Source organism: Elaeis guineensis, chromosome 4 (genome assembly GCF_000442705.2).
Source record: "Elaeis guineensis isolate ETL-2024a chromosome 4, EG11, whole genome shotgun sequence".
In the NCBI taxonomy this organism is placed as follows: domain Eukaryota; kingdom Viridiplantae; phylum Streptophyta; class Magnoliopsida; order Arecales; family Arecaceae; genus Elaeis; species Elaeis guineensis.
This window is the reverse complement of record NC_025996.2, coordinates 24691609-24716315: the sequence shown is the minus strand read 5'-3', so window position 1 is coordinate 24716315 and position 24707 is coordinate 24691609. Positions and strand designations below refer to the sequence as shown.

Genomic DNA, 24707 nt, shown 5'->3' with positions numbered 1-24707 from the left:
TTTTCTTTAGTTTTAAATTTCAGTAGTAATTGAATTGGTTCTAACATTTGAAAAAGCCATTGCAGCATACTGAAAATTTAGTTAGTTCATATGTTTCATTTAGATGCTATGTTACTGATTATCTAAATATTCTGGAATTTCATTTTGTTCATCTGGAATTTCTGTGATGGTAAAAGTAATCAATTCATCTTTTTCCATATACAAGTATTAAAGTCAGAACTCCTTAGTAATATATCCGATGGTACTGTAGAAAATTAAGTGAAGCATGGCAATTGAAAAAATATTGACTCAACAGCAAACAATTCTTGGCTTGGGGATTCCTGGTGAAAGTGAAAGTCATCTTATTATTCCGTGAATTGAAAAGTCTTGCTGGTTGAAAGACCAACCTTTCTGTTCAACATTGCAGACATTCATGATATTGTAGTATGTTCTGCAGCTCGTTTTCAATCTTGGTAACTGGAACTGAACTCATCACAACCGTATCCTTATATCAGGTTAGTTACAAGAAAATTAGTTTCTACCACCATACAAACTTTATGTTTTGAACATTTATAACCTGTTTATATAAAATATATAACCTAGTTACTGAGTAAAATTCTTTTGGGGTTAATTATGTGGTTTCCATTTTGGGATTTCATTAATGCGTCTAATCTTGTTGATATCTGGGTACAGTGATTAAAGCATTCACAATTTTTTTTAAAAAAATCATAATACACTGTCTTTAAAGCACGTATATGCTTTTTTTTTTTTTTTGAAAATATAGTTTTGCTTATAGTGATACTGAATCAGGCTGTTTTTTTTTCTGAAAATATAGTTTTGCTTATAGTGTTACTGAATCGGGCTGTTGACTGTCTTACAGTTTACGTGTGGCATCGACCGAGACTATAATCTGATCTAGTATTATAAACTTTATATCCTTGAGAAGTGTTGAGATAAGAGAAATCGGTATGCAGGAGGGCTTGGAGACTTGTTATCATCTCCCTAGTGAAAATTTATACGCATGTATTCTAATCTTTTTAACCGAGTAAAGTAGGATCAAGTTTTAGGATTTGTGTGGTACATAACTTTGTTGTCATTACCTTACGTTGGCTACAGACAGCTGTCTGGAAATGATAGAAAATTTTCTTAAGATCAAGATCATGTCAGCATCTCTCGTACACACTGTTCTTGTAGTATGTTTCTTTCAAACATCAAAAAGAGGAAATAGGACTCTAACAGTATCCTGAAGATACAACTAAGTGTTTGTATCTTGAAAAATCTTGGTTTAGAAGTGTTCAATGTCCATAGGTTGAGAGAGAAAAAAGCTTCGTTTAGAAATGCCCCTTTCTTTTAGCTTTTGGTCCAGGTATGTGCTTGACAAGAACTGACATCATTAGAAGTGACTTTTAGTTTGATACAGGCTGATTAGGCTGCGGTTATTAGTAATGTTACGCTCTTATCTCATATTCTGATATGCTTTTTAATTCTCTCTCCACTAATTTGGAATGTTGAAAGTAATTAAGTTTCGGTTTTGTTTATAATCTAGTTCAGTCAGGTGTAAATGTAATGAACTTCTGTGTTGGCTCAGAATGTTGTTTGACAATTAGATTTCTTATTTTTCAAAACCAATGCACTGAAATCTTGCCTCCTGGTAATTCAAGAGAATCCAGAATTGCTCGTAAGGTTGAGGTGCAGAATAATGTAAATATGCTCAATATACTGATTTGGATAATTTCCAAGGATCACTTGAACCTTGGCTGATATAACAGTTCAAAGTGAAATATTCTCATATTCTCGTTTTAACATCTGGAAAATTAGCATGCGATATTTCACTTTTCATTTGTTGTTGGATCTAAAAGATGATAGACCTTGAGTAAAAGATGATCACTTCATCCACAAGGAACTATTCTTCTACTCAATCAGGATTGACAAACTCCCCAAGTCTTGATTGAACTCTGAACTTCATGGTGGTCATTGGCTGATTGTTGAAAGGCATAAGTGATAAACTAGGTTCCAAATTTATGAAGAGCCTTAGCTCTAATGGATTTCTCATGTACTAATTTCTGAAGGATTCTATAGAAAATTTTCTGCTTGTTTGTAAGGGTGCTGGAAAATTTAATTTTAGGCTCCTATTCATCTTGATTCCTTTTTGTGGGGAAAATTTTGCAGCAAGTAAATGAGTTCTTTGCTCATTATCCTTTCTGTTTTTCCTCGATCTTGTTGAGAACCTATAGCAATGATGTCAATCCTAGATTTATAGTTGTGGTATTGGAGTTGCGGGTATCAAATAAATATAGCTATAGTAATCTTTTTGACTCTGTTATCTTGGTATGATAACAATCCAAGCTTTCCGGTAGCAGAAACCTAAAATTTCTTGAAGCATCCGAGGAAGAGAGGCCCAAAGGATCACAAGCGTCCCAGGAGAAACCAGCGAAAAAACGCATTGCTCGGGCAACATACCATTTTGTTTTATACTTTTCTTTAATTCATTTATTCTTTGCACCGAATTTGACCACAAAACACTGAATATACTCTTAGGCCATGTTTGGTATACTGGAATGGAATGGGATCACCATTCCATTTTTTGATTTCGATTCTCTGTTTGTAGAACTTCGTGGGTTGGAATGTTCATTCCTAAAGAATAAAAATTCATTCCACAGAATAAAAATTCATTTCATTGAGAAATCTAAAGAATGATATTTCATTCCATAGAATCATTTTTTTTCTAAAATACCCCTCCCCCCTCCTCTTCCTCTTGTGATCAAGCCACTTCCTCCCTCCCCCTCGATGCTTGTGCCATCGCCTCCCCTTTGGAACCTCGCGCCGTGCCTCCCCACCCTGTCCGACGATCTGCCCCCCCCCCCACTCTCAGGTGCTTGTGCCACAACCCCCCCCTCGATGGTGGTCTTCCCTCCCTCATCGGACCCCCGTGCTGCACCCCCCATTCCTTCCGGCAATCTTCCCCCCCACCCCTTGGCATTGTGCCACACCTACCCCCGACAGTCTTCTCTCTTCTTACCAGCGATCATGCTGCATCCTCCCGACCTCCATGCCGCGCACCCCATCCCTCCCTTGCAATCTTCCTCCCTCCCTCGAGTGCTCATGCCACCCCTCCCTCCATCGGTCTTCTCTCCCTCTCACGCCTCCTCCGTCTTCGATGGTGCCCGTGGCTTCCCGTGCTACCACTCATGTTGTCCGTGGCTTCTCCATGCCACACCTCCCACCGCCATTCCCTTCTGCTATCCTCCAAACAAAGTAATGGAATGCTGATTCCATTCCATTTTTTACCTCATTTTATTTGTGTTTAATTCTATTCCAGCATACCAAACGTGACCTTAATTCTCTCTGTTTAATGAATGAACCAAAAGTTATATCAAATATAACAATTTGTGAAGTATAGCCCTCCATTGAATATTCTTTATGAAAATCAGCCGAGATTTTGAAACCCTAAAAAAAATCACTTCATTTATTTGAAATAAAAATGGATAACTTTTTTTTTTTTAATAATTATTTTGATCCTACCAGACCATTATGTCTCTACTATTATATAGTGCAGCATGCCCATTTGACAATGGATGCAGGCATAATGATAGAAAGTTGATGCATAAATTATGATGACATTTATAATAATCATGAAGGTAGGGATACGGTGATCTGCTCTTAAATAGATTGTTTCTTCTTTGCAAAATAATTTTTTTTTCTTTTTATATTTTTGCAGAAGTGCATGGAAAGTGATTCTTTTTTTGTGAAATTTCCTATACTGAGGGACACTTCATTGGTTGATTAGGTTGTAAAGGCCGATTAAATAGAATAAATATCCTACCCGAAATGGTTGCATGCAGATGTAAGATCTTCCAAGTTTGCTATTTTTCCTATCATCCTATTATTGGAATAACATAATTACTATTTCATTAGAAATGTTTTTTTTATTTTGGTATCTCATGATAATTTTTTTCTCTAATCTACCAATTAGATCAAAGCCATACATTGAATGGCATTCAAAAGGAGCGGCATAATATTCCTAGCTTTTCTACAGATTCATACATTCAAAAGTACAAGCTGCATCCATGTAAGAAACTGGTGGCCAGGGCTGGCTCACCCGAACCCATTCGGGAACCGGGCCGGTCCGGTTAAGCGGGTTGGATCTAGGTTGGGCTAAACAATATAAAATACACTAATCTCGCGGCCCCTGGCATTAAACAACGTGGCGGGAGGACGGGCCAGATACGATTCAGGGTTCCGTGAGCCCACCTAACCCTACAAATTATTTCTTTTTAATTTTTATAATAAGGCGAGGAGCAGGTTCGGAATTGGATTTGGAGGAGGGGAGAAGTGCCTTGTGCCTTAAATCCCTATAAATCATCAAAACCCTCGCCACTCTCTCCGCCACCGTCAGCTTCTCTCTTCGCTTTATGCTCTTATCTCGTGTCTTCTCTCTGCGGAGGGATTTGGGCCGTTCAATTTCAGTCTGGGAAGGTATTTATGGGTATTTCTGTCATGATTTCATCTTTGTTCTTCTTCCTTCTCTTCCACCGTTATCTTGATGCGTCTCTTTCTCCCGCTGTTATATTATTTTTAGTTTATATCTTGGTTTTTTATTTGTTTCGGATTTATATCGACGCGAATCAAATATCGTATGCAATTTTCTTTTTCTGTCCCCTCAAAATTTGTTGGTACTTGCAATAGTAGAAAGTTTGGATTCTTTCTGCCGATTAGGCATAGTGTTGAAAACGCCGTGTATGTTTTGATGGGCATGCCTTTCTTGAATTACTGTGCTATGTCAATGCGATCAAATGCAGTCGTGTTGTGGGGATTTTCAGTTGATTGCTTTGGAAGGAGTAGCTGCTCTAATTGCTTGTCGCGGTTAATGGTAAGGGATGTTGATAATTCATCTTGTGTTTCAAGACGGTGACTTGGATTATGCCATAGAATATGAATTATTTGTTTCAGACATGTGCTTGTTTAGGTGGAGGAAAAAAACTAGTTTAGATGAGACATAATTAGGAGGGGAAATAGCAACTATCTAGGAATTTGAGAGGAAGTGGGGTACAAAAGATGTGTCATCCCCCATTTATTGGGGACAAATGATAAACTTGTGTTAGATAGACCAGAAAATCATAAAAATTTTATGCCTGAAAGGCTGTTAGCGGAATCTATAAAAAATATGCACAGAGCACTAAAAGATTTGGAACATTGTAATGAAACCAGGGAACTGCAGAGATCAAGGATTTGTTGAGAATATCCATATATATATATGGTGTACTTGTATACAAATGTGAGAAAAGAAATAAGTTCTGAGAGAATTGTAAGTTTAGATAGGAGGATCCCTTGGTCTTGATTGTGGATTATGGGATATGAAAAGCCTGGAGTGATGCTTTCATAAATTTTCATCATTAAGCATGCATGATACATAAGTATAGAGTAACACATATAAATATCGGGAATTGGGTGGTCCAACTCATCTCTGGTTTACCTCAAACTAAGAATCAAGCACTAACTAGGACAATGATGCATTCGGTAGAATTATATTTCAAAATCCATATTCTTCTAAAATTAAATTGTAACAAAAATCAAGCTCGTCCCTCCCTCTACATGATTATACAAGTTTGAAAGAAACGTATAGTGATTACTCTTATCAATCCCATATGATGGATCATGTTTCCACCTTCAAAACTCAGAATTGAACGTATTCCGATCTCATAAAATAAGAAGAGAGAATCTAAAGTAACAGGTGCGTGTACGAGATAGAACCCTTGGGACATGATCAAAATAAAGACCTTCATGGACTCTTTCTTCATATGTCCAATCAGGTGCTAATGGATCTAATCTTGCTGTCTATAATTCTACCAAATGCATCATTGTCCTAGTTAGTGCTTGATTCTTAGTTTGAGGTAAACCAGAGATGAGCTGAACCACCCAATTCCCGATATTTATATGTGTTCGAAGTGTCGGGCACAACTTTCATGGATAAATTTCAAGCCTGATTAGGCCTATATTAAATTGACAAGTAAGCGGCATCAAAATTGGTGGTCCAATTGAAATTATTTCATTGAGGAATAAAACGGGCTAATTCGAGCTTGGACATAAGAATGTCCGATGTTTACAAAATCATCAGATCATAGTGCTTCTAGCATGCAAGAGGGCCTTCGTATATGTATTCATTTGAACAAGAAAATGCTGCATTTCATTTTTTTTAGTATCAAGATCAGATACAGAGGGTCAAGCATTCAACAATTTTCAGAACACACAATTCAGCAACCTCTTCATGCTGAGATTCATGGCTCGGGCCCACCTATCAACAGAAAGGGTTTGGAGCTCGGAATCCTGAACTGTAGGAAAAATACATGTAAGAAAAATAACTATTGATGCTGCCCTATGTTTAAAAGATGGTAAGAAAGGCTTTATGTATTAGTCATTTTGTGCCCTTTAGTGCTTGTGGGATCTGTATCATTATTTCTTTTTAAAATAACAATAACTGTCATTAGTGGCAAGAACTCCACATTTCTTTTGTTTGCTTATCATATGCAACTCCTGATCAATGTCAGGGTCGGCAACATGCTTCTTTGTTTTCTGTTAAGTATTATTTTGTTTGTTAATGTCAGCTTTAAAACGTTCCTTTTTGTATTATGTTTATCTAGCTATCCCTAGGTCATTTTCAAATTTTTTGCCCAATCCTTTCCACTCCTTAGTAGAGGTCATTAGTGCTATTTATCATACTTTTTATTTGTTTGAAGCTGGTATATATCTACCTTTTACCCTGTTGAAGCAATTTGTTAGCTTCCTTTTATGTTATTATTTTTTTGGGCCCTTCCTAGATGTGCCATATGTGCATCTGGACATCAACATCTCTAATATGCTTAACTAACATGCACACAATCTCCATTTTCCATTTTGATCTATTATCTGTTCTTTTTATTTACACTATAATAGCACTCGGGAGTATTTCGACATGCATGGACCACTAGGGAAGATTCCTTGGTTAATATTTAGAGGGCTGTACTGAGATTACAGAATAATTCTATGTTATAGCTTTTTTAGGGTTTTTGAACATGTATGCCCTTATAAATATCTGAAACTGTGTTGCAAATTTACAATTTGCATGTGTACCCTTATAGTTATTACCTTTTTTTTTTTGCATGTATACCCTTATAAATTCAAACTTTGAAGTTGCATGGATGAAATTTCCTATTGGTATATATATCATTATATATTATTTCTTTTTGCATGTCTTCCCTTATTGAGTTAAGGGTATATGCATAAAAAGAAATAATTTATAAGGTTATACATATAAATAGCAAGTTAATGTGGGTATATATGCAATTTCAAATATTTATAAGGGTATACATGTAATTTGAGATATTTTAAGGGGTACACAAAAAACCTTTCTTTTTATGATAGGTTATAATAATTGCCACTTAATCACTTCAAAAATTTACATGGATTTTAGTATAACATATTAATATTAACATATACATGTATGAACTTCCTATAGCATCATCTCATATCTTGCAAACGACAATGTTAACTTTTGACAATGCTCCATTTCTGCTGCAGTTTTTGGTGTTGTCACATGATATGGAGCAAAAAGTTTAAATTTCAAGTTAATTGATTGCAAACCTTTCCTGTCTTTTGATAAAGAATGTGCAAGAACCTAAATTAAGTCACTTTGTGATTATTGGCTTCCAAATTACAGCTTACTTATTTATAATGTTTCTTGTGTTTTCTGCTGATTTTGCAGTGATGGTTAGCCTTTGAACTCAGGCTGTTGCCATTCATTTGACAAGACATATTTAATGGTAGGTGTGGCAGTTGTTGTGATCTAGGTCTAATGCAGAGACCTGCCCTGCAAACAGCATCCTCTCACAATCTCTCTCTCTCTCTCTCTCTCTCTCTCTCTCTCTTGCACACACATGCACACAGTTAGATACAGAGCCTACGGCTTTAAAAGATTATTCAAGGTTCTATACTAGTTCAGTTCAATGTAGTGCATATGTAATGAGCAGCAAAGAGGTCCAGAACAGGGATGTGACAGTAAGATACCTATCATTAGCCTGAATGCCCAAAGAATTCCCCTAGGAAAGGTTAAATTGCCATATCTTCTTCTCTCCACAGCCCCTATCAGTTGCCCTTGTCCTCCATCTGCCATTTTTTTGTATGATTGAAACCTCTATAAAAGGGTCTGCTTGGGCTAGGCTTAGAGAGAGTTTTGTTTGGTCGGAGACACGGCAATAGGGGGTTTGTTGGTCGGCACATGGTTTCTTTGGGTAGTGGTGGCAGTGGAAATATGAGAGAAGAGTTCAGATTGGAGGATTTGCAGCTCTCCCTCCTCAAGATATTATTACTGTATTAGAGAACTGGCTAATGACTGTAAATTTGTGATGCATTGATATATGCAAAAGAGTATTTGCAGGGTTGGCCTTGGTTTGTTGAAAAGAAAGACTCTGCTTTAGCATTAAATCCCCACATTAGGGACCTAACAAACCGTCCCCACCAATATATCTCATTTTGGCTACAATTTCCTTGTTGTTCTGGGTCATGCATTTGGTGTCCATCTTGCTTTGCCTTGATATTTAAGCACTGAGCTTGGTGTCTCCTGATAATGCACTCTTCAGGTGATCATGTCACTAAGAAGTGCTGCTGATATCATGAGCAACAATGGTCTCTCGTTATAGAATCCAAGTGTCCATATCACTTTATCAAATTGCTGAATCGCTCAATCAAAATGCAGGACCCAAAAAGCATGGTTGATGAGAAAGGTGAAAGCAGATTGTACATTGGCAATCTTGACCAAAGAATCACAGAGTAAGTGTATAATCAATGCTGCTCTCTTTTTCCTAAAAAAATTTGTCTTCCTCTTAATTTTTTAGCTCATTTTGCTTGGCTTGTGCTTATTCTTCATCAAAATTTTTCAACTATTATCAGGGCCAATGTAATCAAAATGTTCTCTCCATTTGGAAAAATTGTGTCCGAGGATTTTTTGTGGCACACACGGGGTCCAAAACGTGGAGAGCCACGTGGTTATGCTTTTATCCAGTATAGTACCAAGGAGGTAGGGAACAAACTCTAACCTACCCTCTATAATACAATGACCTCATTTTTTCCATTTGAAGTGAGCATGCAGGAAGCACAACTGGCGAAGGCAAAGATGAACGGGAAGTTAGCTTGTGGGCGCCCATTGGTTGTCCGGTTTGCCAGCGAGAGGTATTTGGCAGAGACAGCAAATCCCCTCAAAACTGCCTGTGATGCAAAAAAGCCAAGCATTGCATGTAGCACATCAGGACAAATGAGCCGGAGTTCCAAGATTGCTGCGATAAAGAATAAACTGAAATCCTTGGAAGAAGAAGGCTGTGGCTTGAAGAAACCAAAACTACAAACAGACAGCACTCCTTGAATTTGTGGATTGTTCTTCTAGAGGATGTCAAAGAAACAGACTGATGTTGATATGCTTTAGTGACCTGTACGAGACCCAAAAAGATACGCTACCAGCTTTCTCATTTGCAGAACTAGAGTGCTGTCTCTTCTTCTATCAACCTCGTCTTTCTCCTTGTATCACAACATGGTTTACTTGGCACACCTTTCATTCCTTTATGCATGATCTACATTCTTTCCCGCAAATTTGTCTTTTTTTTTTTTTTCTTCAAGTTAGTTTCAGATTTCCCATGTTCTTGGTTGTGTTTTTTCCTGCATGTTCTGTTTCTATTATTGTTCATTTCATCTCCATTCCTGTGAATCACCACCAGAGATGCTTCTGGGTGCGTGGTGCCCAGAGAGCCTCATATTTCATGACCTTCATCATATAGCTTTTGCATGTTATACTTGTTTTTGGTGTATTTACCTTCGTAACAACAAAGTAAACTTCGTAATTGGTTGTTCTGAAATCTACGGAGGGCAACTAATCATGTCAAGATTCTGGACTGTCATGTATTTCTAATTAAAATGTACCTGTCGGTGTCATATGCCTGCTGAAATCTGAAAGGGCCTGTCTGTAACCTTGAATGTTGGCCTTAAGCCTCTCTGGCTGGATGGGATGAGATGGGGAGAGATGTAGATGGGATGTCCTGCAGCACTGAGGCTTCTTAAGATTGTGAAAGACACCTCCTAATAGGTTATTGTTTTAATAATAAGAGCAACAATGTTGTGGCAGAAAGAAGAAGGAAAAGGAAAGGTGACCTAACGGTAAGTGTTGGGAAGTCTATCGTTTGATTAGTACAAACTGATTAAGACATGACAATAGCCAAGTATGGAGATGGTAAATTAGTTTAGGGCATCTATCTAATTTGCTGCTGAAGTCTTGAACTATCGTGATGATTTATATTTAAAATAAATTTATAAAAATATTATTTCAAATTTAATTTAATTTAATTTTATTATATTTTTATATTTTAAAAAATATTAAATTGATTTTTTTAGTTATCGGTATGTTTTAATATGGTTCAGTCATTTATTTCATCAATAAAGAGTATTAGTTAATATCTTTTTTTCTTAATGGACAAAAATATTCTTCACTCATGGATGGGTTTGGAGGAGGAATAGGATGAGAAGAAATGCATGAGGAAGTGGAAGAGGGGAGAAGGGTCGTCGGTAATGAATGAGTTGGAGATGGAGGAGGACAAAAAGAAGAAAATGGTGTGAAAGAAAAGAAGAGGGAAGGATGGATTATTGATGAGAAGGAGCGGAGGTGGAAAGGGTTATTGTAGAGGGGGATGGTTTATGGATGGCTTGGACGAGGAGGAGGATAAGGAGAAATGGATGAGGAGGAAAAGGGGGTGGAGGGATGAGTGGGTTAGGAGGAGAAAGAGAATGAGAAGGAGGAAGGGGATGACGAGAAGTAGATAAGGAGAAAAGAGAGGAGGGGATTTGTTGCCGACAAAAAAATAGGTTGGAGGAGAATATGGAGGAGAAAAGGATGGGAAGAAAGGAGAAGGTAAGAAGGGATGGAGATGGAGAGGGCCGCTATAGAGGGGGATGATTTATAGGCGGTTTGGAGGAGGATGAGGAAAAAAAGTGGATGAAGAGGAAGAAAAAGAGATGGAGGAATGTGCGGAGATGGAAGGAGTCATCATGAAGGAGGAGAAGTGAGTGAGGAGGAAAAAGAGGAGAAGGGAGGAGGGACGTCAATGATGGAGGAAGAAATCAATTGGAGAGGAGGAAGGAGATGGAGATAACGATATTTTTATTATTTTATAAAATTTTGTTAACGGAAATAGATGGTTGGATAACATTGAAATATATCGATAATTAGAAGAGCTAATTTGATACTTTTTAAAGTATAGAAGATATAATAAAATTGAACTAAAATTAAAAAATTATTTTTATAATTTATTTTTATATTTATATCTATTGATGCAAGCACAAAGATGGTTGCCTTCCTTTAGCTGATGACCAGGGAGGAAGATTACCTCATTTTGTGATGGGCGACCTGCAAACTAATCATTATTTCCATCCTTGGTCACGATAGAAAAAGAAATAAAGTACAACCATTTTCGTGGAGAAACAGAGACCGCTAAATTAGAAGCCTTGAGGCAGTTAATTTGGTCCCATCCTAGTTGTCTCGGATTAATGAACTTGTTTGAGTTCTATGACATCCCGTCAGTTGGTTGGTCATCCCTCACGTTGCCATCGATAATGAAATATTTTGTTATTTCCAAGCTACCACTTAAGTCACGCTTGACGTAAGAGTAGATATTTTTAATTTTGTTTTAGAAATACTTTACCTTCTGGGTTGCTTGACACCAACTACTTCCTTTCACATTGCTCGTGTGATTCACTAGTGGATCGCCTGCGGTTTTAGCATGTGATTTTTTCTCTTTTAATGCCCTAATAAACTCTGAGGTAAATGGCCACTGCTTCATGCCGCAGTATTTTAAGAGTTATCACTGGTTGTCACTCAGAAGATCATCCTGGAAAAGGTATAGAGTTGCTCATATACGAACCATAGAGTTCTGCGGCTGTACACTATCTACATTTTGCATGCCTGGTGTTTCATTAATTATTTTCCTTTCTCTAATGAATTTGTGCACTAATATTTACATTACTAGTGTTTTTAGATGAGATTCGTATATGCAGCTCTTATATATATGTTTAGTAGTATGCATTCAAAGTATTTTAAGGGGCATTTGATTCATGATCAGAATTGAAAATTAAAATTAAAATAGATTGAAATAAAAATTTGAATTATACATATCCCCGGCATATTTGGTTCCTTATTGAAATTGAAATTGAAATCAGAAAAAAATTTGAATATTTAGAAAAAATAGAAATTAGATTTTGAGGGATTGAGATATTTTTATTCTTTCTTACAATCAGGAATGAAAATGAGCTCCCTTCAATTAAATGGCTAAAATAAAAACCATTTATTTCTATTCCGATTCTAGAGTCAATCACTCATTTTTATTTCTATTCTAGAGTCTAATTCTTTCTAATCAGATATACACTTGCATTCTTTGAGGTATTAATAATGAAAATTTTCAACTTACTATGAAATTCGTAAAGGATCTACTTTGTGCAGTCAAAATGGAAAATAAATCCAACTATAAAATGCTGATAAGCAATGATCAAGCCTAGTTGATACTGTCAGATAGAAAGGGGAGAAATCAAATGTGCATGGAAATCAAAGTTTGCGTGAATTAGCTTTTAATTGGTTATTCAGCAATTAGATCTCTCTCTTTTAAGAGATAGATAAGCTAAGGGACCCAGCAGGACTTCTTATTATAAGGAGAAATATGGCCGAAGTTGGAGATTTCCAGCAATTTCATGTGACCACTTCAACCCTCTGGAAAATAAAATTCAGCTGGAGATTGGATGCTCTGATTTGTTTAATGTTACAAACAATACTTGTTAATTCTTATTTCTCCTCTGTCAAGCAACTTTCTTGGCGAACGCTGTGTGCAAGTTGTACCTTGAGTTCTTGGCAAACATGACGTCCTCATCGTGCGTGCTATGTGCAATATTCCACTCCATCTTGTGCCATTGTATCTAGATGCTTGTGGAGGGAGCAAACTTCTTAGAAAATGACTGAAAGAGGCCTAAGCCATATCTTGAGATGATTTTTATAAATCGAAGTTTGGATCTCTCATTACTAGAAGCGTACTCAGACAGCATGAACATTGACATCGAATTATTTTGTTCCAACCTGTCTACTACTTTTAGGGAAAGGGAAGAAAAGAAATAGAGAATCTGGGCGGGTGTCTGCCAAATTGAATAATCAAAAAAAAAAAAAAAAAAAAAATCGGGGCCTACAAAAGCTCAAATAATTTCTTCACTTCTTGGTCTATTCTGCTATTCATCATCTTTAAAAAGAGAAATCACATCTTATCTGGAATTGTTTTGACAACTAGCCCATGATCAATGGCATGCAAATGGTGTCAACATGCTTTTGTGACACAGAAGTCTTATTTCACTTACAGTTAGTGTCTGACATTGTCTTTTAGTGCAGTTAGTAGTAATTATCACCTACGAAGTTTATACCAAAAATATGTATGCACTGGCTTTCATTTCTCGTGGTCAGGTGGTTAGGGCTGAGGGTTGCAACAGTAGACCCATTAATCCAAACTTATCTTACCCACCCAAAACAATAGCAGATAAAGAAGTCGTTATTTGGGTAGCATACTTTAGTAATCTTGAATCTTGTCCAAATAAAGGCCACAGTTTTAGTCCAAGTTTTTCATGAGCTGCCGTGAAGTATAATGGCAGAATTGAATCCCCATGTTTGTTTTCTTCTTCAGTGAGAGATATTTAATGACCATCCATGGAGAATTGGAGTTAAAGGTCCTTGCAGTTTAACCAAGGGCCTAAAGGGGACCTACCCCACATGATATTTGGAAATCATGGGCAGGCAAGCTGACCAAAAAATTATTAAAAAGCAAAAGTAAACTCGGACAGGTCGTATTGATTAAACATTTCCTAACAATAATTTTATGCTCTTGGCTTTTCAGCTCAGGAAGGCATGTCCTAGAAAAAAGAACACTTCCCTATAAAGATTTCACCATTAAAAATAAAGAGCAGGGGCATCATGGTCATTTAATCAACCTACAAGCCCTATGATGCATTCTTTCTTGTACTCATTCATCAGGCCATCCTATTTCATACCTCCCCTTCTTATTCATCCTCACCATCCCCATAGTCTTCCTCAGCTCCCAACCTTCACTCTTGCAGCCTCATGGAGACCTCTCAACAGCTCTTTGGTGACAGCTTCTCTTATGGGTGGCTGATAAACATCAAGCCCCCCTTTGAATCCCTCAATAGCAGCTTTCGCCACTCCTTCGATGGTAGCTCCTTCATCGAAATGGATCCTGACTTGTTTTCTATGCGCTGGACAAATGATGCCCATGACTTCGATTTCAATCTCCCAAGCTCCCAATCTCCAGTCTTAGTCCATGCTGACCAGATCTTCTCTAATGGCCTCCTCCAGCCACTCCACCTCAACAACCAACCTCAGAGTGAAGTAGGCTACGAGTCTTTTGGCTCCAATTTTAGCAGGTCTAAATCAGTGGACTCATCAAAAGCACTGCTCTCTCGAAGCAACCGATTCCAGTCAAGGTACTTCTACACAGTTCAGAGTAGGCCTGTTTCCTCAAACTCTTCGTCGCTCTTCCATTCAGCAGAAAGCACACCAATTTCAATGAGCTCATCTTCATCCAAGAGTGTTGCTTCAAGAAGTGGAAAGTTCAGGTCTCCTTTCTTCAGGAATTGTACGAAATCTCCGAAGAAAATTTTATGGAAGTACTTGAGCTTTGTCATGCCATTGTACAAGAAGGTGAGAGATTTGAGCTTGACTTCTCCAAAGTCCATGAGGAGCTGCAGGGATTCAGTCGGAAATTCTCCAAAGATGACGACTGCCTTGTCCAGCATAGAATGGTGCCGTGGAAATGCTGATAGCTCAATCTATGATGCAATTCTTCACTGCAAAAAATCAATTGTAAGTCCAATAACACACTCACAATTATCGGCCTTTTTTTGCTTGTTTTCTTTTACAAAACAGTTATATGCTATACTAGGCTGGATTTCCTTATGATTTTTTTTTTTTTTTTTCTTGTGCTCTATCAGGGACAGGCTTCATAAGGGAGGCAGCAGAGAATGGCTAGAGAGGAAACCAGGAGAAAAGAAGAATCCCACAAGGATAGCAACGCTGAACAATCTCTTTTGGTTTTTTCTTCTCATGTGAAGTCACAGAAAGGCTCTGTAGATGTAGTGCTTTTGAGGAAAGAAGAAAGCTTCTTGTATTTTCTTCTTCCGAAAAGTTCCAAGTAAAAGAAAGGAATCTCTCTTTTTAAGATTGACTGTTTTGCATTTGACAGTGGAGTTTGTTATAGTTCAAGACATGCCATTTGAAGGAGCGGTTCAGATACCTGAGGTGTAAATGCTATTATTAATGTCATTTTGGCCTATATTTTACCTGGGCCTCTGCTAGATCATCGTGCAGGTTTATGGTGTCATTCTGATGTTAATGCCTTTTAATTAAACTTCATCAAACTCGTATGGGTTGCCCAAGCATTTGAAACGTACCCCATGTCCACAACTACTTCGTAACCATGAGCTGTATCTTATCCTAACAACCTAAAAGAAAACAGAAACATGTGACATATATAATTGTCTTTAGGTTAGACAAAGTTAACAAACACAGAGACTAAGAAAGCAACTCTTCTTTGTTTTATTCAATCAAATAGTGGTGCAAAAGCCAAACAAGAAAGATACCCTGCACAACAATGTAGGGAAGATTTATTTATTTATTTTTTTAAAAAATTATTTTATGATAAGGTAGGCTGGAAGAGTAGCCACCCGGCTTCTGTTAGAGATCAAAGAGCAGGAGAGAATTTGCAAGAGTTTTAGGCAGAGACGTACGAGGTAGAGATACAAAGTCAGAGCATTACAACCAGGAGAAGGAAATAATGCTGAGAGGGGAATAAAAAACAGACTCCTTAAGTCCAGACTGATTTCCACTCGCCATCAATGCACGGTTAAGCACAGCACAAACAAAACACATCCATTCTAAGTGGAGATTTGACACTTCCCATCTTGTTATGCTCCTTATGATGTTGGATGAGAACTCGAGTACTTCTTAACGGTTCTGAATGAGCTACCCCAGGGGCAAGAAACGTAAATGGAGTTCGTCCTCTGGAGCTTGCTGACGGCTTCTACCAATGCTGCGGTTTCAAAGAACTGGCACAACATTTCAACGGAGAGTCGGGCTGCAACGTAGAAAGAATAAACAAAGACTTGTAGGTTCTCTTCCTCCATCACCCCAAAAGACCTCTCAAACACCATTCAGAAATTCGGGCAGTTTTTCGCCTTTGTGCCAGATGTTCCCATGCTCCACCAATGATTTGCTATTCAACAGGTAAGACCAGAGATTAGAAGGCTGGTTAACTTTGGATGCAATTGAGCTCAAAGTGGCCCGTTTATTTAAAAAAACTTCTCTCATCGTTGGAAATCCAAATTCACTTCTCTCATCATCTGTCTTGGCCGGTGGTGAACCATTAGAAATCCAAATTCTTGTCATTGTGAAATAATAATTCTCTCTGTAAGGTGTCCACAAATACGACCATTAAGTTAGAAGCCCCCTATCACAAGATAAAAATTCAGATGATCTCAGCATGAATAATAATAACAATAAAAGGATATGCTTTAGCAAGGGTATTGTTCATGATAATTAATTAACGTTAGGTCATGTTTGGTTGGGACGAGTTGGATCTAAAAGAAAGCTGGACACTGTCAACAAGATTGGTACTACAAGTGAAAGTAAAGTCTGTGCTGCAAGCAGCAAAATCTTCCGTAGGTGATAGAGTGAGAAGCAATTTCAGGAAATGTTGCGGACGAAATTGAAGCTGTGAAATCATAGAGAACTTTTTCTCTATATAGCCCAAAGCAAATGCAGGAAATGTTTTCAAAAAAAAAAAAAAAAAAAAAGAAAATCCTCTTAATCTGCTATGCGAATTTCAAATAATTCAGCTGTGAGCGAGGATTTTTTTGCACCATTCCTGGACGTGGCAACCAGTGGCTCTTGTCAGCCTACTGGGTCATCTTTACCCAGAGGATGGACCCGAGCAAGTGGTGTAGCTGGATTGCCAGCATACGCCGACAATTGGCAATTCTGAAGGACAATGTGAGACCCACAGAAATGCTGATTTACTCGAGTCCATATTTTCTCAGCCGAAAGAACTTCTCAAGACCATACAAAATGGTGCTTCCAGGCCCAATATTTAGCAAGTGGAAGGATTCAGCCCAGGCAAGTTCGTAGCAAACGTCCATGAAGCATTTATTAGAATTGTAGGTGTCGAAGAATTTTGCAGTGACTCGGACCAAGAAGAAAACAACCCAAACATGGAGCAGCCGCGTTAGCCTTTGCACTCTGTCGTCGCAAAAGGATGAAACATCGCTTGCTCTGCTTGGAGATTTGGCCCACAGCTAGAGGCGAAGTTTGTCAAGGTGGGATCAAGTGCTTCACATGGGAAGAGGTGAAGCAAGGGAGCAAAGAAGGGGGAGCTCCATCTATCCATCTGTCTCCTTTTGTCTCTTTGTTGGCTCATTATCCTCTCAACTTGGGGATGGCACCTCCAGTTTCTTGGGTGCGTCTCCATTGGGCTTCCTTTCAGGGATTGGTGGCTCCTTGTGACGCCTTGCTTCCCGCGGCCTGTCGGGAGCCCAGAACTAGATGTCAATCTAGGCCTAACGAGATAGCAACTCGTGTCGTGAATCATATCGATTCGCTGAAATTATGAATGGAAATCATCGAAAGTGGTCATATTTTGGGATTTATTCCATGAGTTGGTATTCATATCAAATATGCCCGAATGTGGTGCTGAATTACTTTATTGGAGCTGTCATTCTATGGGTCCGGAATGCGATCTTGTTGATTGGATTATGGAAGGCGGCTATTATGGGTAATCTTGCTTCTTAGAATATTGGCAATTATATACTGGTAGGTAACGGATAATTGAGAAAATTAATGATAAAGGAAAGAAGTATCAGTCGTTGATCTTGTTACTATAACACACGGATAGACACCCACAAACCAACTCTTTTATAATTTATGTCTTGTTCCTCTTGTTGCTTAGGTGCATTTTTTTTTCTTTTTTTTGCCTACAGCCGTCCAAAGTTTTAATTATAGCCGAGTAGCTGAGATTTTTCTTTCTATCCTGTCAGCAACCGGCTATACTTCTAACGAGCCGGTAATCTTTGGCATGGTATGTGAAACATCTGCCTCTCAAGTCCTACTCAGCTTGGCACTGTCACAAGTTTTGTCGCGTGGGTTCCCATCGCGCGGAGTATCCCCGTCGCCCGCCCTGCAGCACAAGGGGGAATCAGTCTCCATATACTGCACGAGGCTGGCCCTCCATCACATGCGCTATTGTGGCCTCACTCGTGCTAGTGATGGAGCTCATAATTGCTTGATAGTTACGTAACCCATTGGAGTAACCATGCTTGGAAGAGCCTTCTTCACTAAGTTCATAATTGCTTGATAGACACAAAAACGACCTAGAGGAACGAGTTGTTTCCTCGTGCTTCCGAAGGAAGACAATTTTTTAGAGCCAACCGACCAGATGTTGGGTGTTCTGAATAATATTATCAACTTTTAGAAGTTGTTATCACATTCCAAGAATATCATATTTTAGAATATGTGGTATACGTTGGTGTGGATGCCCCAGATATTTTGAGCGCAATGGGGGGAAATCGGCCTCTCGTTTCATGGAGAAGTGACATGAGGAATCGGGTCAGAAGGCCGGAATGGGGCAAGAGCCATCCCTAGTTGGTTGTTTGGCATCCTGTGAAAACTGTCTACGAGTCCAGCCTGGCGTGTGGACTCTTTTCTAAGTTTCTTACTTCTTGATTAGATTACAGAACATGTTGATAAAATTCTTATCTAGTTCTTTGAATTCACCAAATGGTCGATATTGATTGCATGTGGGTGCATTGAAAATTTTGTGTCGGCCAAAAAAAAATCCAAAAATTGAATTGAAAAATAAAATAAAAATATTAATTCTGGATACTGTTTTCTGGAAAACATGTTCATGATCGCCTCTATAATAGTTCATGGTTTTTAAGAATAAGTAGGAATTAGAGGGCTTCATCAAAAACATAAGATGTTAGATTTGTTGGAATAGCTTGTATCTTGGACTAAACTCATGAGAATATTAGGAGATCTTTTTCTAAAGAGACTGATTGTTTTTAGCAGAGTGGAAGCTGGGGTAGAAAATTTCTTTTACATCTATTTGGATATTCCTAATGGATTGCTCTGGAAATCCCAAAAGAATTGGACTTGGCCCATCCAGCACATATGTACTAAACAACATGCACAAATTGTATTTAATTTTATAGAATATCAGGCTCGACGCGGCCCATGTTAACTGGAACTCTTCCCGTCCATTCTCGTACAATGGAATAAAAGATATGATGAGATCATTTTTTCTTTCCTATCAGATTCAGAACGGCCAACTCCGAAAAATTTCTTTGAATGTTATGAAATGGACCTCACCTAGCATTTATTCTTGTGAATCCTATGGGACGTATGAGATTATCCCAAACAAGCCACTAGAAAGATTCTATTTTTCCTTTCTTTCCAGCAGACACAAGATAATGATTAATAAGGCTGAAAGCATCAAGATAGGTTGCCTGCAGATCCTTAGCGAAGAAGCGGTCTCCATCCAGAGAAGAAATCGAAATATTTTGGGGGCTGATATACTCCCAAGTCAAGGCAGACAGTGATCCTTATTTCCAAGGCGAATTGGCAGTTGATGCATGACAAAGAACACAGCCTCCCAAGGATGTCCCAAACTTCCTAACGAGATTATCTCTAGTATTGAGTTTATTCATCAGAAATAACTAGAGGAAGCATTTGGCTTCCAGATAGCAAAAGCTAATTCGTTTTTAAATTTTTGAAGGGTGAGAGGGCAACGGAAGGGTGTGGGCTAGCTTATTTCACAGCTTTCGCTTTGCCCTAATGTTCCTTGAACCTTGGCCTAGAGCACTATAGTAAAAAGGATGGTTAGTGATGATTTTTTACCGACGTTTTTAAAAGCGTCGGCAGGTTGTGCTGACCTGCCGACGCTTTTAAAAAATGTCGTGGTTCAATGGCGCTTAAAAGCATCGTAAAATTTCATTATTTTCAATGCCGACGCTTTTAACAAAAGCGTCGTTAAATAAAAAAAATATCGATACTTTATTGCGTCATTATTTAATGATACTAAAAAACGTCGTTAGGTTCGATTAATACCTCCATTCTTCCGTGTCCTAAACTATCTGCCGCCACCCCCTTCCACCCATATTCCTTCATCTTCGCCGACCCCCATCTCCACCGATTCTCCACAACCGGCGCCGCATCCGCCGTCCACACCGCACCGCCGTCCGCCGCTCCCCTCTACTGTCGCATCCGTCCATGTCGCACCATCCACGCCATACGCCGTCCGTCTTCCTCGAAACCACCCCACCGGCCCTCCTCCCCTCCCCCCTCCCGGCGGCCGTCTTCGCAGGCCTAAAAGACCCCTCCGGTTCGATCTTGAGCTCGATTTGCCCCCTCCTTCATCTCCTAATCCCAAGCTTTTGTTTTGTGTTGGGGTTTAAGGCTTTGCAAATCGTTCTTCCTGCTTATCATAAATAATGGATTTGCTGCTTTCTGTGCGACGCATTACGTAATAAAGGATTGTTCATTGATATGGATAGCAGTGTCCAGGTGATTTGATCTGAGCGTTTTTGTTTTTTTGGTCCTGCCTTTGTTCGTATGGTTCTTGCTTTCTTGATGTCACGGTTTGTGATTTGAGGGAGAAAGATTGAATGATTCTGGTTTGGAGGAATCGTATGCATTACAGAGATTAGTTTTTTTCTTTTCTTCTTTTGCTTTTGGTTGGATTGATACGATTGACAGAGCTGATTTTGGTTTGGAGGAATCGTACACAGTATCGAGATTAGTTTTTTCTTTCTTCCTTTCTTTTACTCTCTCTGTTGGATTAATAAGATTGAAAGAGCTTTCCTAAACAACTTAGTTACTCAATTTGAGGTTATCTTGGGGTTTAATGGTGGAGGTTTGGAAGAAATTTTCTATTTTTTTAGTGATACAATTAGCTTTGCTGGAATGGTCATGTCCAATGCATCTTCTCGTATATGGAAAATGGGACTCGTCTCCTGAGAAGCCTTATATGCTTCATTCTTCTTCTGCTTATGTATTGCAAATGGACACATTTTGATGTTGAGTACTGAATTTAGTGGCAGCCTTTGGTTGGAATTTACTAATGCTTATGGTAAGTTACTGCCTCCTGTGCTCTGAATTTTGTCATAAAGATTATCAAGTTAAATAATTCGACTATGGAATGGGCAGTGTCTGATTGGCTTCCTAAGAAGTCTTCTATGGTTTATTCTGCTTCCTACCTAGTGGAACTGGAAATGGTTTGATGTCCATATGGACCCATGGATGTAATTTACAGTGCTATGTCTAGTTGTCGCTTACTTTGCTACACTATCATGTAATAAAAGATCGTTCATTTGATATGGAATAATAGCACTTGCTCTGGAGAGATCGTACCTTTTATTAAGACAGAATTTGGGATATCAGAGCTTGCAGGTGATTAAAATGAAGCATTTCCCCCCTCTTTTTCTACATTTGTTTCTTTGTTCCTTTTATTTCTTGATGCAATGATTCATGACTTGGGTGGGATAGATTGAAGGATTTCAGTGCTTAATAAAATAAAAAAAAATGAGAAAAGAAAAATAATGAGGAACACTAACTATTTTTTTATGCAGCTCACCTTTATTATATGATCCTTGATATTATTTTAATATCATTTTAAAAATATTAGGAAATATCACTGTGCCCCACATTCATGATAAATTTTCATGTATTAGTTTGTAGCTCATCTTCATTATATAATTCGTGACATTATTGTAGTGATATTTTTAAAAAATATCGAGAAATAATGTACATATTCTATTACATTGCATAGAACCATAGACCCGTCTTTTGATTAATGTACATATTCTATTGTATCTGTATATTTATTTATTTTTGTACGGATAAAAGAATCATATACATTGGTCAATTGATTGTCCAGTATGGACAGTTTGGAAAATGTGAGTAATTCTATAGGTTATTACAATAATTAAATGGTATGCTGAGGGTTCGAAAAAAATTTTGGACGGTATTTTTCTTTTGTTCTCCCTATACGGAAGAACTAAGAAAAAATACTGCTGAAATTTTTTTCGACTCTTGTTGCATATCATTTAATTACTGTAATTGACCTATAGAATTAATGTATTTTTTGAATGGGATTGGACATTCTTTACCTATTAGTTGATGATAGCTGTTATTTTTTTGAATTTTATGAAATGACTGATATTTTTTACTCATTGCATTAATATAGATTGTATAATTTTTTTTATTTTTAGATAAGTTGCAAGTTCGATCATTTTTATCCTACAATGGATAAAAGTTAGATAAATAAACCAAGAAATAGTAAAGAATATTTAGATGGAGTTTATGACTTCATTAAATTTGGTATGGAGAAAAGTAGTTTGAATGGAAAGATTTTATGTCCATATCGAAAATGTGTAAATAGTTCTTCTTTAGATCCACAAATTGGTAAAGAACATTTGGTATGGAATGGTTTTTTAAAAGGTTATACCGACTGGATTTTTCATGGAGAATCTATGTTGCCATCATCATGTAACCAACCCCTGACTCATTTTGGATCCACTAGCCTACAAGACAATTCTGCAAGAGATGATGATATAAGGGGTTTGATCACAGATGCTTTTGGACTTGGTGTTCAAAATTTAGAAAAATTCAGTAGTATACAAGAAACAGTTGGGATGTTTGATGGATGTACGCATATAGAACGTATGCATGTTGAGGATCCTATACATACATCTAATGATGAGATAGCTCGTTATCACACCTTAATGAAAGATGCAGATGAAGAATTATATCCGGATTGTACGAAATTTTCTAAGATTTCTTTTCTTGTACATTTATTTCATTTAAAATATTTGAATGGATAGTCTGGGAAGGGTTTTACCATGCTGCTCAAGTTATTAAAGGATGCATTTTCAGAAAGCACTCGTTTACCACCATCGTATTATGAAGCCAAGAAAGTAGTAAAGGAATTGGATCTTGGATACGAAAAGATTCATAGTTGTCCGAAAGATTATATGTTATATCGGGGTGAAAATGCTAATCAAGAGTCATGCAATGTATGTGGATCTTCAAGATGGATAACACAAAAAGAAGATCGAGACGATGTACTGAATGAATTGAATGTAACGTGGAGTAAAAAGAAACCGACCAAGGTATTGCGTTACTTTCCTCTTATACCTAGATTGAAAAGGATTTATGTATCATCAAAAATAGCTTCATCAATGAGATGGCATGATGAAGGACGTACAAAGGATGGAATGTTGAGACATTCAGCAAATAGTCTTTAATGGAAAGCATTTGATGATAGGCATCCTGATTTTACCTCTGATGTTTGCAGTGTTAGGTTTGGCTTAGCTTCTGATGGCTTCGATCCATTTCGGACCTTGAGTTCTACCTACAGCACTTGGCCAGTCATTTTGATACCTTACAATTTGCCATCGTGGATGTGCATGAAATAATCATCACTTATCTTGTCAATGGTTATTCCAGGAGTAAGGGTCCAGACAATGATATTGATATTTTCCTACAGCCTTTAATAGAGGAATTGAAACAGTTATGGGAGGGTGTTGATACATTTGATGCTTCCAACGGTCAAACATTTAAACTACGGGCAGCTTTGTTATGGACTATTAATGATTTTTCAGCATATGCCAATTTATCTGGCTGGAGTACAAAGGGACGGGTCGTATGTCCTTGTTGTAGAGATTCAACACATTCAATTTGGTTAAAACATGGAGGTAAATTTTGTTACATGGGACATCGTCGATGGTTGGAAGCAAATCATCCGTTTCGATTTCAGAAAGATTTGTTTGATGGTACTATAGAATTGGGATATGCCCCTATTCCACCTTCTGGAACTGATGTTCATAGATAAATGAATGGCATCAATTACAGCTATGGTAAGTACTCAAAGTCCTCTAAAAAAAGAGGAAGGGATGATGTTGAAAGCTCAATGCACGAAGGGTTACTAGAGGAAGTCAGTATCAGTACTATAGATGCAGAGGTATTTCAAGATCCAGATAATTATTTTGAGGATAAAAATGAAGAAGACACACAGATAGCATCTACACAACAGTCCAGTAAATATTTATAGAAAAAATGAAGTATCTTTTTTGACTTACCTTATTGGAAACATAATCTTATTCGGCACAATCTTGATGTCATGCATATAGAGAAGAATGTTTGTGATAATTTACTTGGAATATTTTTAAACCTTGATGGAAAGAGCAAAGATAACATGAAGGTGCGTCTTGATTTAAAAGAAATGGGTATCCGACAGAAACTTCATCCTAAAATGCTTGCTAATGATAGAATTTATGTGCCTCCTGCATGTTACACAATGTCTGCTTGAGAAAAGGATAATTTTTTGGGAGTTTTGAAAAGTATCAAGGTACCTGATGGATATGATCAAATATTTCACGATGTATGCATCTAAAGGATCGAAAACTTTCAAATCTTAAAAGTCATGATGGTCACATATTGATGCAAGATATTTTTTCAATAGATTTAAGATCGTCATTGCCGAAACAAGTTATTGCAATTGTACTTCAATTATCGTCATTCTTTAAGGCATTATGTTCTAAAGTTATTGATCCTCGAAAACTTGATC

The 24707-nt window shown here is 37.7% G+C and overlaps 2 protein-coding genes across 5 annotated transcripts; both read left to right on the top strand.

Annotated features, from left to right (window-relative positions):
- The first annotated feature begins 4204 nt into the window (after window positions 1-4204).
- On the top strand, window positions 4205-9594 carry LOC105043307 (uncharacterized). 4 transcript variants are annotated; one of them, XM_073255881.1, is made up of 5 exons: window positions 4205-4454; window positions 7716-7775; window positions 8708-8781; window positions 8902-9028; window positions 9101-9594. In XM_073255881.1, the coding sequence occupies exons 2-5, from the start codon at window positions 7773-7775 to the stop codon at window positions 9368-9370; spliced, it is 474 nt and encodes a 157-aa protein (XP_073111982.1). In that variant the 5' UTR covers window positions 4205-4454; window positions 7716-7772; the 3' UTR covers window positions 9371-9594. The 4 variants fall into 4 exon arrangements, with proteins under 4 accessions (XP_073111982.1, XP_019705336.1, XP_019705335.1 ...); XM_019849777.3 differs by lacking the exon at window positions 4205-4454 and adding an exon at window positions 4874-6325 and having other exon boundaries at window positions 7718-7775; XM_019849776.3 differs by lacking the exon at window positions 4205-4454 and adding an exon at window positions 6348-7579 and having other exon boundaries at window positions 7718-7775.
- A 4477-nt stretch (window positions 9595-14071) lies between these two features.
- LOC105043309 (probable membrane-associated kinase regulator 6) lies at window positions 14072-15387 on the top strand. Its single transcript, XM_010920807.4, has 2 exons — window positions 14072-14896; window positions 15025-15387. The coding sequence occupies exons 1-2, from the start codon at window positions 14138-14140 to the stop codon at window positions 15037-15039; spliced, it is 774 nt and encodes a 257-aa protein (XP_010919109.1). The 5' UTR covers window positions 14072-14137; the 3' UTR covers window positions 15040-15387.
- Window positions 15388-24707: the final 9320 nt, after the last annotated feature.

What these genes read in the sequence shown, in the direction of transcription:
- LOC105043307 (XM_010920804.2), top strand. Translation starts at nt 8,702, where the DNA reads ATGCAGGACCCAAAAAGCATGGTTGATGAGAAAGGTGAAAGCAGATTG. An exon ending in CTTGACCAAAGAATCACAGA is followed by an intron (nt 8,782 to 8,901) that starts GTAAGTGTATAA and finishes AACTATTATCAG; the next exon opens with GGCCAATGTAATCAAAATGT. An exon ending in TCCAGTATAGTACCAAGGAG is followed by an intron (nt 9,029 to 9,100) that starts GTAGGGAACAAA and finishes GTGAGCATGCAG; the next exon opens with GAAGCACAACTGGCGAAGGC.
- LOC105043309 (XM_010920807.4), top strand. Translation starts at nt 14,138, where the DNA reads ATGGAGACCTCTCAACAGCTCTTTGGTGACAGCTTCTCTTATGGGTGG.